This window comes from Filicampus tigris, chromosome 10, assembly GCF_054856515.1.
Source record: "Filicampus tigris isolate MCC_2025a chromosome 10, RoL_Ftig_1.0, whole genome shotgun sequence".
In the NCBI taxonomy this organism is placed as follows: Eukaryota; Metazoa; Chordata; class Actinopteri; order Syngnathiformes; family Syngnathidae; genus Filicampus; species Filicampus tigris.
Window position 1 is genome coordinate 19,405,163 of NC_141226.1, and position 13,587 is coordinate 19,418,749.

The 13,587-nt window shown below is 43.0% G+C and overlaps 1 protein-coding gene and 1 long non-coding RNA gene across 3 annotated transcripts in view; one reads left to right on the forward strand and one right to left on the reverse strand.

Moving 5' to 3' along the window:
- The window catches only part of camsap2b (calmodulin regulated spectrin-associated protein family, member 2b), a 36,652-nt gene that overhangs the window by 3,954 nt on the left and 19,111 nt on the right, over positions 1-13,587 (reverse strand). Inside the window, exons 7-21 of one of the 2 annotated variants that reach the window (XM_086042851.1) lie at positions 12,825-12,964; positions 9,327-9,417; positions 9,137-9,232; positions 8,429-8,498; positions 8,064-8,345; positions 6,490-7,171; positions 5,203-5,349; positions 4,917-5,130; positions 3,512-3,695; positions 2,703-3,366; positions 2,194-2,330; positions 1,666-1,880; positions 1,472-1,571; positions 525-590; positions 41-156 (exon numbers count right to left, since the gene is read on the reverse strand). In XM_086042851.1, coding sequence (XP_085898977.1) covers positions 41-156; positions 525-590; positions 1,472-1,571; positions 1,666-1,880; positions 2,194-2,330; positions 2,703-3,366; positions 3,512-3,695; positions 4,917-5,130; positions 5,203-5,349; positions 6,490-7,171; positions 8,064-8,345; positions 8,429-8,498; positions 9,137-9,232; positions 9,327-9,417; positions 12,825-12,964 — 3,204 coding nt within the window. The remainder of the gene's footprint in view (positions 1-40; positions 157-524; positions 591-1,471; positions 1,572-1,665; positions 1,881-2,193; positions 2,331-2,702; positions 3,367-3,511; positions 3,696-4,916; positions 5,131-5,202; positions 5,350-6,489; positions 7,172-8,063; positions 8,346-8,428; positions 8,499-9,136; positions 9,233-9,326; positions 9,418-12,824; positions 12,965-13,587) is intronic. The other variant, XM_086042852.1, reaches the window with a different exon arrangement.
- On the forward strand, positions 48-2,383 carry LOC147141193 (uncharacterized). The gene is made up of 3 exons (XR_015088351.1): positions 48-1,114; positions 1,515-1,593; positions 1,681-2,383. It is a non-coding gene; the product is annotated as an uncharacterized LOC147141193 (long non-coding RNA).

Below are 13,587 nucleotides of genomic sequence, written 5' to 3' on the forward strand. Positions count from 1 at the left end.
ATATGAGTCGCATAAAGCGAGCGGACACGTTGTCCCATACCGGTGTACTCAGTGTTGGACGGAGTGGAGGAAGTGGTTGAATCATTTTCCCAATCCTTCTCTCCGTTGCGACTACCAGCAGAGGGGCACGAGGAGAAACCCTCAGAAGAGTCTGGCCTGTGGATGGCAACAAACAAGGCAATGAGTGGGAGACACCGTGCGCGAGGTACGTCCAGACGCATTGCGCAGACGAGGAGGATGGGATGGCAATCGGCCCGCGCGCTTGCATCGCGCAGTCCGACAAAGCTGTGCAGTGAGGGAGCGGAAGCCATGTTCAGCCAAGCAAAGCCAATCTCAGCACCGTCATCGCGGCTTCTGTTCGAGTGGCTTGAAGCAACAGTTGGAAATGCGGCCGGTATCCAGAGGAAGAAAGAAAAATAGCGGAGAAGAAAGAATGGAAAGAAAAAAAAGCTGAATCGACACGAGACAACGGCTACCTGCACCAAAACCACAGCTCGTGTTGACTCGTTGGCATGACTACTGACCTGCCCTTTCTTTCTTTAGGGGAGTTTAGAAAGAACGGAACGTGAGAAGGAGCTACTTTATTGCCTCTGAGGGAAGCATGCAATAGAGGGAAAAGAGACAAGCACACGACAAGAGTGTGTCAAACATATAACAGACAATCCATCAAGTCATTAGTACATCATTGAGAACAAATAATATAAAACATAAAAGGCCTGATATTACGAGAAGAGCTGATCTTCAGAAAAGAAACCACAAACCGTTTGGACATCTAAAATGAAGATTGATTTTCCTTGACTTTTTTTTCTTTTTATTTAATAATAATAATAATAATATTAATAATAACAATCATAATGATAAATCAGATTTATATTGTTTGAAGCGATATGTCAGCGCATCCACCATATTGGATGTGGCCATCGTATTAGCCATAATATCGTCAAACAATATTTGCAAAAATTGAGTTAGAATGATATAATACAACGATTCAGTCTTAATCCAATGACTGCTGTCTTGATGAGGAGCAAGTGAACCGGGCATCGCCACAAATCGCCTCATTTTGCCACTTCCAATACGGCTGGGGGGGTCGACGTCCTCAAGATGGCGTCTCTGCGTATGTGCTGTAAATATTGTAACACTTGCCTGCTTTTTTTGCTGAGCGGTTTGCTACACAAATAGGGTGAGGTAGCATCAAATATATGGAGCAAAGTAATTACTGGCAGTAAACTGCGACCCCCCCCCAAACCCCCCTTAAGTCTGAGGTCTGGGGACAGGTCTGCTCCCAACTCATGAAAGACATTGCACAAATAGTGATGAATCGATATTCCCAGGTCTAGTTAGTGATGTGGCGAGTGAATAAATAGTGGGATCGTTTTGAGCAAAAAGCAAATCGGACTGGTTAAGAACTAAAGTGGGTAAAATACAAAACCACAATAGTATTCGCAGAGGAAAAAATGAGAAAGTGCATTACCTGTAGTACTTCTTGTTATCTTGATGGTTGCTCTCATTATCAGTCAGATTCAGAGAGGCCAAAGAAACGCTAGACACCGAGTAGCCCCGAGGACGCACCCCTTCACCACAACACCACACAGGGTAAGGCATGAGTTTACATTATTAGAGATTTTTTTTTTCTTTGGGGGTGCGGGGGATCTGCACGTCACTCACCTGCTGCTCTCACAGGGGTCGTGCAGGACTCCATGACATCCCTGTGGATGGACTTGGGGCGGGGCTTCTTCTTGAGACTTCCGCATCGGGGCTTGACCACCTGATCCATGTCCTCCATCAACTTGAGCTGCTTTCTCCGCATATACTCATTCTTAATATATTCTCGCCTCTCCTTCTCATCGTCCCTCTTCTGTTGCTCCTCCTCTGCTTTCAACCTATTGGACAGGAATGTTCATTTAAATGAAACTGACAAAATAACACATCATTTGTCCCAGTAATTATAAACACTGTGTGGTGCCGGAAATGATCCAAATATCATTTGACTGGTTCAAAAATGATGATGGATTCATAACAAGTTTTTGTATCTTTGTTCATCAATGCCAGTGACATATGGTAAAAAGCAGAACAATGAAATGCTTTTCCACAAGATTTTCCTAATGTAAAACATGTGCCTTGGCTCAATAAAGCTTGGGAAACTGTGGTTGTAAGCGATTTGGAATGAATTAAGACAAAGTGAAAGAGACGGACCGAGCAGCTTCCTTCTTCTGCTCCTGGTCCAGCTCCTGCTGTTGCTTCTTCTCCTGTGCCTCCTTTTCCCTCCTCAGCCTCTTCTCCAGCAAAGCTGCTTTCTTTGCCGCCATGTCCTCTTCACCTTTTGCATCATCCTGGAGTTGAATGCATGGGGAAAACCGTCATCAGCATCGTCAAAGAAAATGCTTCAAAGGTAGGCATTTAACCACATTTCAGGGACGTTAAAGTGGAAATCAAGCCAAACACATTTTTTTTTTCAAGAATATGTTCCCAGCAGGCCCACTAGTTGAAACAAGGCATTCTGATGAATATTGCATTTGTGTAATAAAAGTTAATCCACTCGTTTTTAGCCTTCTCGGGGGGCAGCCATGTTGTCACTTCTGTCGACTGAAGATGACATCACAACTGCTCAGGGCTCAGGTAACGACCAATCACGGCTCAGCTTCAGAAAACAGCTCAGCCGTACAAAAATGATTTCTATTGCATCTACTGTGGTCACAACTGACCTTGAAGAAGAACCCACAGCACATCTTCTGGTCCTCTCCAGTTTCTGCAGTCGGCTCCTGAACTTGGCTCTCAGGAGGACACAGTCCAGAGAGTGCCACCTCCACAAGTTCTCTCTTTTCCTGAGGGTGTTTGTTGCCTTGGATCTCAGAAACGGGCTGACACAAGACCTCTGAAGTCCTTGACTTTTCATTCGTCCGTCGACTTTCCTCTGGATCCGCTGATCCTTCTTCTTTCTCTTTGGCTGCGGGATGCTGAGGAGTGCCGGCACGATTCTTCTCCACCGCCTGTTCTTGGACTTTGCCGTCTTCTTTGCTCTCCTTGGTTTCCGTGCTCTTGCGCTTCCCGGACTCCTCGTCGGGACCCAGGTACGCAAAGGGGCTGGTGTGCGTTTGGCTGGACGCGAAGCGCCTCAGTCTCGGTAAGCTGTCCACCGAGGTGGGGGTGTTGAGCATTCGGTTGATGGGCGTGATCTTCAGCTCATTCGGCCGCGGTGTCCGAGGCGTCCTGGCGTGGAAGGAGGCGGGCCGTCGCTTGAGGCCGGCAGAGGGACGACTGACAGGATTGGCGGAACCTGACGAGGACAAAACGGGGGACAAGGAACCCACCGATCCTCTGGCTGATGCTCGGCCCGTGACACTGCTGCTGCGCAGCTCACGGAGCTGCCTGGGGGGAAAAAAAAAAACAAAAAACTGTTATGTTTGATGACTTATGACAAGATTACCATTTCACGCCTTCTAAATCAGTATTATAACTCAATAAAACACCTCAATAATAGCTCTGAGCACCGTTTTACTGGCGTTTGGGCTACCTGTGTGGTGATGGCGCAGGCGGAGGAATGACCCAGGCTTTTTGCTGTTGTTCTTTCATGGACATGATCCTCTCCTGCTGCTGAGCCAGTCGTTGCATCTCCGTCTGCAGGAAGCCCAGTGACGTGTTCAGCCGCTCAATTGAGCGAGTGTACTCTGCAAGGTCCGACTCCCCCGGGTTGAAACCTGCATCACATACAGAATAAGACGTTGCTTGGATCACGGCGATTCATATAAGAGATTCTGAGGGGAAATATGGAAATAGAGTTCACTGAGATCGTGATGAAAAAAATCAAATCTGCTTTTTTTAAATCCCACTGGATATTTGTGTGATTGATTGTCATGATTACCAAGGATGTTATGTTTTCATCTCATGTCAGTTAACAGGATTACCCATCTGGTAGCTAAAATGGTCGCCACACACCTCATTAAAGGCAGAATGTGATTTCTGCTAATCGGCAAAGAAAATACGATTAAAAATAAATTCATAACATTTATCAATTAATAAAATTTATTGTGGGGCATTTGTGACATAAAACAGGGGTGTCTAGCTCATGTGTGTTGCGGGCCACATTGTAGTTATGTTTGTTTTTTTTCCTGTTATGTTATGTCTGACGTTATGATTGTTATAAATGTATTGGAAAAAATATATATAATTCTTTAAAAAAAAAAAAAAAAGGCTGATAAACTGCCAATAAGTGTTTCCCAAGAAAAAAGGGGGTTGGTTCCCAAAAAAAAATAAAAATAAAAAATATTTTTAAAAAAACAATGGCGAATAGGTGAAACCTTGAGTGCCGAAATATGCGGGTGTCCACTGTATTACAAAAATAGATTACAAAAATTATTGATAACTACACTTGAAACCAGAAGTCAGGAAAATAGTTTGTTCAACTATTGTTCAATTAAAAAGGGGTTCACTTGCAATATCTCAGCATCATTAAAATTGAAGACTAATGACCTGAGTGGACGAATTCCACTGTTCTCTTTTTATTTAAAGCTTAATGGCTCCCACCAAAAGACTGCCACTAAAAGGTTCGTGCAATTGTGGTCTAATTCTAAACACCTGTCAAATATATCAATATTTTTACGAACGATGATCAATAACGCTCACATGTAGACGCACTGGTAGTCAAGCTAAAAAAGTGCTAGGAGTGATCATGGCCCGCTCCCAGATGTTCAAAATTGGAACTCAAACTTGATTTAGACCAGTATTCATCAGAAAAAGATGTCTTTTCTCTATTCACTTCTGCACTTAACTACGACAACAATGGAGTTAGCTCACTCTGTTCTCAGTGGCTCAATTTGCAAGATTTTTAGGGAGAAAAAAACTAGACCCTTTGCTTTAGATGTACCCCAAAATGTATTCCAAAGTGATCGAGCTAGCGCTAATGCTTGGGTGCCTCCCACCTCCATCTTCACAGGGAGATTTGGGAGCCGCACCATCAGGCTTGCATCTCTCCGCCCTCTCCATGCTGCCGTGGCCGCTTAGCGTCTTTGCCGAAGGCGTTTGGGCTCCGCTCGGATTGGGACTGAGCGGGCTAGTGAGTCCTTTCCTTCGCACCACATTCAGAAAGGCTGTTCTGCCCATCTTCTGACGATGCCGCGTGAACGCTTCCTCCACCTGCGAAGACGACCGTATGACTACTACCAGCAAGGTCTACGCCAATTTGAAAAACTCTTTCCCTTTTCTTACTTTCTTCTTCTGGGCTTCAATGGCTCTGCGCTTCTCCTCCAACTTCATCCTCAGCTGGATCATCTCCGAGGCTATCAGGTGGGAGGGGTCTCGGGGAGAAGGTGGGACTGGAGAGGGTGACGTGATTGGCAAAGGTGGGGTACCGATCTAAACAAAAGGCAGTCAGCGACTACATGAATTCAAGCCAGCAATTCCTAAGGTGTGTCACTTTTCTCACTAACAATTTTTTTCAAAAATGACGCCAAATAACGTATCTTTGTTCATCTATCCATGGCGGTAACGTATCGTGACAGGCAGAACAAGGCATGACGGAAGGTACGTTTAACTCATGTACACCTGCCATCGGTACCACAGACTTTGTGCTCAACTGACCAGGCCCACATTGCACACGACGAGCAAACTTTTGGCAGTAATTTGAGATTATCATCGTTTCAGTTCTGCATATTTCAGTATTTTACTTTTAATGAAATATTGTTTGAGGAGCGTTGTTCAAGACCTACTGTTTACGCAAAGTGCCTGCTTCAAATTGTCGCTATATGGGTTGCACTAAAGTGAAATGCTGTAGTGTCCCCCGGCCTCTTTGTTTTATTTTTAACCTATCCTGTGTTATTTACTAAAAAACTAGCCCATCTGCTGCTATGGAAATGCCACAAACACCATGAGATGGTGCGACTGTACGAATGTAACATTCGGATTAAGCGTGGGTTGATTGGTCATACCTGAAATACGGAAAGCAGGGATTGTATGTCGAGGAAGAGACTTGTCATACTACGCTCGTCACATGTGACCTGAATTCATTTAAAGCGGGAGTCATCCCAAACATATTTTTTTCAAGAATATGTTCCCAGCAGGCCCATTACGTGTTGAAACACGGCATTCTGATTAAATTTGCGTTTGTGGAATATAAATTAAGCAGCAAAATGCACTCGTTTTTAGCCATCTCTGGGGGCGGCCATTTTGTCTTCTGTCAACTGAAAATGACATCACAACTGCTCACAACGACCAACCACGGCTGACCTGTTTTCTGAATCTGAGCCGTGATTGGTCGTTGTGAGAAGTTGTGATGTCATTTTCAGTCGACAAAAGACAAAATGGCCGCCCTCAGAGATGGCTAAAAACGAGGGATAACACTTATTCCACAAACGCAATATTTAGTTTTGTGTTTTTGTGTGACAAGAGTGACTTTAGACGCCGTACGCCTCAGAGCTTACACATGCTAACAACATTAGACGAACAATGAATGAAGGTTTACTATCGTGGTTGTTCAGAAGATTGCGCAACACTAACCTGTGAGTAAGTGTTCCTTGCTGGGGGTTTGTATGGCGTGTTGACATCTGAACTCTCTGGTGTGGTTCCTCCACTGCTCCTTCCCTCCAACTTGCGGAACTTCTGCTCGGCAAAGCTTGTCATGCGCACCATGCCGCCTGCAGAGCCACCGCAGGATGAGGCGGGGCTTACTGTGTGAGATCTGGGCAGCGTGGGAGCTGAACTCCTGTCTTCGCCATCCCCTCTGCCGCAGCTAGATCCAGGGTTCGACTCACCAACCCCTTTACGCCGGCCTTCCCAGTTGCTCTCAGGAAGGGGGCACGAGCGCGTCGTGGTCTCGCAGTCTGGGTCTATATCTGAATAGTCTCTCAGAGATGAGTCCTCATCCAAGCTTTGGATTTCCTCTGTCCGCACATGGATGCCGGTGTCGTCGGTTGAGAGCGAATTAGGCTCATGGTCATTGAGGCGGGCCTTAGCTGCACCCGGGTGGTCTCCTTGACCCGCCACCCCTGGAGGTCCTGAAGGTGGAGCATCATGGAGAAAGAAGCCATTCTCTCTGTCTCCCATGCCCAGGCTGGCGTGGGGCCTTTCTGTGTCATGAATAATCTTTAGTGCCTCCTCGATGCTAGGAGGCGTCGAGGGACCGATGTGGCCGCCGTGGTTACCATGGTGATTGGTGTCGGGGAGGACTCCATTGGGATGCCTAGGGTCAGGGCAGATGGCTCATTAAAGCTTTGGAGACTTTAAATGAAAATGAATGATCCAGATATTAATTAATGAGGATTTTCAAATATTACTAAATGGCAGCACAATTTGAGATATTCCAAAAACATCTTAGGTGCATTGCAGAATCTTAATCAGGGGTCAACAATCTTTTTGAAATTGAACGCTACCTCTTGGGTACTGATTAATAACAAAGGCTATGAGTACTCCTGAATCAAAAAAAAAAAAAAAATCTGAAAATCACATTGAATTGTGTTATCATTATAATAACACTGTCAACAGCAAATTTTAATCAGAGATGGCTTTATGTGCCCCGTCAGCATATTTTTGACCCTGATTTAAAAAATGTCTTTACTTTTTTTCAAGCACATCGGGTTTTTGATATATTTTCATTTTTTGTTTTTGCGGGGACATCAATCCCAAATTTTCCATACAAGAATATGTTCTATGCAGGCCACTCATATTCCACAAACGTAATATTCATCAGAATGCTATGTTTAGACTACTTAAGGTTCACAGACCATAATATTGCAAATATTTTTGGGGTTTGACTTCCTCTTTAAGTTTGACCTATAAAAGCTTGCACAATACAGATTTGACTATGCATTGTAATTTATAGCTATGATGTTTCGGAAAAAAAATCCACCTGTTGCTGAACCTAACCCTTAATTCATTCATAAATATTACAAATATGTTACTATATTACATACAACTACCGGTATATTATTTTGTTATGATATTATAATGAATTAAAAATCTGATGTCCTAGAGAAAAAAGAAGGGCTCTGACTAAAAAATAGTCTCTAATAAAAAAAAGTCTCTCAAGATTGGCAATAATGTCTGACATTGTTTTGGTTCATATTTTGAAGCACCTGCTTTGGTTCTTGATCGAGAAGGTGTTGTTCCTGCCCAGTGGTTTGCGGGGGGTGAAGTCTTCCTCATCTTCTGCGATGTGCCTACTTTGTCCGTTCACGTTGACAGGCGTGAGAGACACGTGGCGCTTGATGCCACCTCGAGGTGCATAGTGAACTTTGGACCCGAGGCCATCGCTGCTGGCAGAGCGCGTCATACCGCGGAGGGAGGGCGCTTCGCAGGGCGGCACCGTGGCATCTCCATCCAGAGGAATCTCAAAGGAGATTCCACGTGCGGAAATGCTGAGGGAGGAAGATTTGTTTTGAAATAATGATTTGTTGAAATATGCGTTTTAGCACGAAAGGTGTGGAATTTAGGTACAAACCGTCTCTCCTGTGGCCAAGTCCCAACACAACCATCCACAAAGGACATAGAGGTAGATCTTTTCATTTCACCTAATTCAGAGAGAAAGAAAAGTTTCAGTCATACCGTAGGGTCCGGTATTCCCCCACTGTAGGCAAAATCGGCAAGTAATCGAGTTTATCATATGTAAAATAGCTTACCATTCCCTCCAATGAAAACCATATTGTATTTGATCAAAAATCAAAACAATTGAATGTGCTTACAAGATCACGATCAGTGTTTATATGAAAAGCTATGAGAACATAACGAGTTAAAAGGTGCAAAAACACAACAAGGAATCGATACCAACCAGTAAGCATCCTGGATGCACTATATTTGATATATAATGATTTCAAAAACTAATGTGCGGGCTCGCGTATATAACACAGCAAACGTAATCAGATGACACGTTCCCAGCGACATATATAGCAGACCAGCCCACCAGGAATTCCGCAAGGCTTTCCAGATTAGTCAGTCCAGGCCTGCCTACAGATGCAAAAATATGGCGGCAAAGCACCATTTTTCTACGAGACAGCACCTGGGCCTGTCTAAAAAAAAAAAAAAAAAAAGGTCCCCCACTAACATCAACATAGTTTCTTGGAACCAAGATGCCACAAGATGGTGCCGAAGCACTACTTTATATATTACTACTTTTATCAGCCAGGGTACAGCACAAAAGAAGTGACGCTACCTTCATCAGAGATGTCCTCTGGGCTATCAGGCCTGTCAACGTTGTTCTGCTTGGACACAGGAGGCATATTTCTTCGGGATGTTACGGGGACGCCGCCTGCGGAATTAGAGAGCTCACAATTACTTGACACAATTTCATTCATCAAATGGCGTGCTGCTATTGTTGCTGATCGTTAAGGTGCAAACTTTACCGTTCGGGTCAAAGACTCGGGGCCGTACGAACGAGGGTTTGACCACTTCGAACCACCAGAAAAGCTCGGCCAGAAACACCAGGTAGTTACTCTGCAAGAACGCGCAGGCACACACGTCATCAAACCGTTACTGTATGTACTGTATGTCAGCAGACACAATGACATGGACCACATATTTTAGATATTTTGTCAACCATCCATCCATCCATTATCCAAACGGCTTATCCTCACAAGCGTGCTGGTAACCTAACCACGATAATAAACTAAAAACTAACACTTCATTAACATGTCAGTCAAGAGCGTGTACGGACGTTAATGCAATATGTTCAATAGGTTTCTATTTGCACTGCACCATTTTTTGCGACATGCTTGTTTAAGGATGCTAGATGATCGCAGTGTTCTCCAAGCCATTTGAGTGATCTATTAGGTCAAGGCCTGTGTTGCTAGGTAACTGGATAAGGAGTGACAGCACATGTACTGGGAAATCTGTACATGTTTTACTGTCTGGGGTGTTTAATGACAAGCCTCCTGAAAGCAGTCAAAACTCCATCTGGAAATCAGTTTATGCATGTTAACGACAAATCCATTCGCACTGTAGATGTAGAGGCCTATACCGATGATTTATGTACATGGCAGAACACACCGAACAGTCATCCTTTAAAGGTATTTAAAAAAAAAAAAAATCATCTTTGGTTAATAAATTAAACACAAGCTGGTCATTAGATGTTTATCAAAAACCAGAGAAACAGTCATGAAAAATGTCATCATGTCACTTGATATATCAAGTCTGCATTAAGACTTTTTTTTAACAGGGTCACTAAATGATAAATGGACTATCAAAATAGTTTTCGGTTATTTTCATAAAATCAATTAGTTGTCGATTAATCGATGAATTGTTGAACTTCTAGTCCAAACCAGCGGGAAAAGGCACCTGGCTACGCTTGCACTGTTGTCCTCGTGCCGTCCTGCGCCTACCCTGCGGTCAACTCCATGAGAAACCAAGTGCAGTGTGAAAAGGGCCTACGTTTAGAGAGGATCACATCGAAGTCATGTCATTCTTTGGTTTTTGTTTTTGACTTGCATGGCTTTTCTGTGGATACCCATCGGAAAACATGTAAGTTAGGTTCATTGAAGACTTTTGCTGATACGTGTGCATGTGAGTGTGAATGTTTGTTTGTTGAAATGCGCCCCTGCATTTGGCTGACGACCAGTCTAGGGTGTGCCCTATCTCCTGCCAAAAGTTAGCCGGGATAACCTCCGACTCACCCGTGACCCTGATGAGGACAAAAGCTACAGAAAACGGATCATTGGATGTCTCTAAAAAAAAAGCTCTGTGTTGAACATCAACAAGAGCTTTGTTGTTCACGTGAGAGTGAAAAGTACATGTTGCAGATCAACCAACAAACAAACATGCTTTGGCAAAAACACAATAGTGACGTTTTCTAGCCCGGAAGTCAGCTGTGCCTGCAATCGGAATGTTTCCGCCTACGCTCTCTACACACTGTTGAACCGTTAAAGACTGTGTGGCTTGGGCCAGTTTCGATGCTAACAGAGCTCCTATTACACAGCAAATTGGCCTGAGCCACAATTGGCGGCTGTATTTTCTGTAACGTTCCCATGTTTTTGTTGTTGTACAAAAAAAAAACAGCAGGGGTGACGAGGAGAAGGAACAAGAGAAGCAGGCAGAGACAGGCCAGGACTGGTCTTGTCCTCTGTTCTACTGATGCTCGAGGTCACACACAGACTGTCACATTCATTTCGCCTGGCGGCGCGACAAGACTCGCTCGAGCAACAAAAAAAAAAGTCACACAATAACAACTCCAGTAAGAGTCAGGCCTGCCACACACACCAAGGCATGACAGTTTTTCCTTGCATGACTCATTCTCCCCTTTTGGTAATATCCCGCCGTCTCTCTCCTCATTCTCCAAAGCAACTTTTTTTGAATGCCTTTCAGATGAATCCACATTCAAAAACCATCCATTTCTGCATCTTTCCATTCATTATCTTTCCTGATTTATTACAAATAAGATTACTCACTTGATTAACTGTAAATTCCGTTTTTACACATTGGCAGACCACAGTATCAGGCGCATCCACACAATCTAATGAGCGCCTACTCAAAGACAATAATGCTCAATTTGAAATGCTGTCAAATGGCTATTAATTCAACAGCACGTTTATAATTATAAATGTATTATAGTGGTGCCTTGAGACATGAAAAACTAACATTGTGCATGTGTGTTTTTGATAAGAAAAAGGGCACTCTATCATAATGTACTTTATTAAAAGAAAAAGAAAAGTAATAATAAGATCATTTAACAGAATGTAATGAATTAAACACTGCTTCACGTTTGGTGTTCAACTATTCGTTGCTTCTAAAACTAACTTTCGATCCTAACTGCTAGCACGACAACGGCATTTGGCATTGTTTGTTAGCATTAAGCTAGGCGAACTTCCTTAAGGCAAAGCTAAGTGGTTGTTCTAAACACAGAAATTGTCATTGTAATTGTCTTTGTTTTATATTTCTTTGACAGTAAACTTCAACTAGGTCTTGAAGTCTCTTCTTTTAATTGTACACAATCCGTCAAACTGCTGCACTCGCAAGTCAAAGCAAAAAATCTTCCGCTTGTATCTCTAGCCAGGTCAGTTGTACCTCAAGGTACCACTCGTAAATGTTGCACAACTGCATAGTAGCATACTGTCCGAAAACGGCCCCTATGACTCATTTTGTTTTATGTTTAGTTTGAAATGAAACTGGGAGTGGGTAAAAAACAGCATGATGCCTCTTTTTTGAAGAATTGTTCACTACCTGGCAAACTGTTGTTTGTTAAGTGACTTGAGTTGAGTTTATGCTAAAAACACTTGGGTTAAAAATAACCCAATTCTGGGTCAAAAATGGACCAATCCACTAGCTGGGTCAATAGAGCCTAACCCTAAACCAAGTTTCTGGGTTGTTTTCGCATAAAACAACCCCAGAAATTGGTAGTTTTGCACAAAACAAGCTAAAAAATTGGGCTGTTTTGTACAAAACAATGCAAGAAAGTGGGTCAAATTGACCCAATTACTGGATCGGTCCATTTTTTACCCAAAATGGTGTTATTTTTAACCTAAATGTTTTTAGAGTGCTCTTTGCCACTATACAGTGCTCGCCAATTTTTGCTCGCGATTCAAAGCAAAAAAATCCCATCTGGTAAGACACATATGTCAAGTGACTCAGATCTCAAGGTACCACTGTTTTCATTTCTTTTTAAGGAGAAGAACAGACACAGAACCCAAAACTGTGAGGCAGACATGAACCACTATTGCTGCCTTGTTACCTGCCTTGGCACCAATTCCATTTTTTTTTCTCCTACGACCCTGTCTGTTGATTTTGTATTAAGTATTTTTTTGTAAATGTCTGTCAAACATTTTTCCCCCCTACAATTTTAGAACGCATGTCTGTCAGTTGTTTCCAATGCGAACGGAATTTGTGCAGACCGGTTTCATCTGGATACCTACCTTAATGGATGCATGCGCGTAGAGCATGTCCTCCAGGCTGAAGTGACAGCAGCGGTTCAGGTTCGTCCTGCAGAAGTCCTGCACCAGCTGGAGGTTGTACAGACTGTCAGCCAGCGACATGATCTCCTTCAGGCAGATATCTGCTCGGCCGGGGGCGGGGTTAAGCGTGCACGCATGGGAGGGGTGACAGGAAGACGAGGGGAAGATAAGGCTATGTTTACACTTGACAGAAAATATTTCCTATACTGCCAAAACTGGGCTTAAAAATGAAATGCCAAATATATTACTTAATTACTACTACTAATTACTTTTAAAAAATGACATAGTAAACTAGTCTACTGTTATTTTCTACTTATGCCCATCATATTTCTCAAGTAATAAAATCTCAATAATATCTAATAATACCGTAATAATATTTTAAGATTTTTTTTTTTGGGGGGAAAAAATGCCTAACACAAAAACTGCCTGAAATGAAAATATACTCTGGCAGACAAAGAACAGGCATAATTTGCTTTGACTTAAAATATGTAATCTTAAATATAAGCAATTAATTGCCCAAACTGCCCCTCTTATACTCTTGAAAGAATCTGTAACAAATTTGAAACTGGATGAATCATCAAGATATGTTTGGTTTGCTACAGGACACCTATCAGAATCTCGGTTTCTCTTTTACTGTACCAAACTGTCATCAAACACATTCATGACATTTTGAAATTGATGCGAAATTTAGCCAACTCTCACATCTGGCGCATTTGTGTGTGTG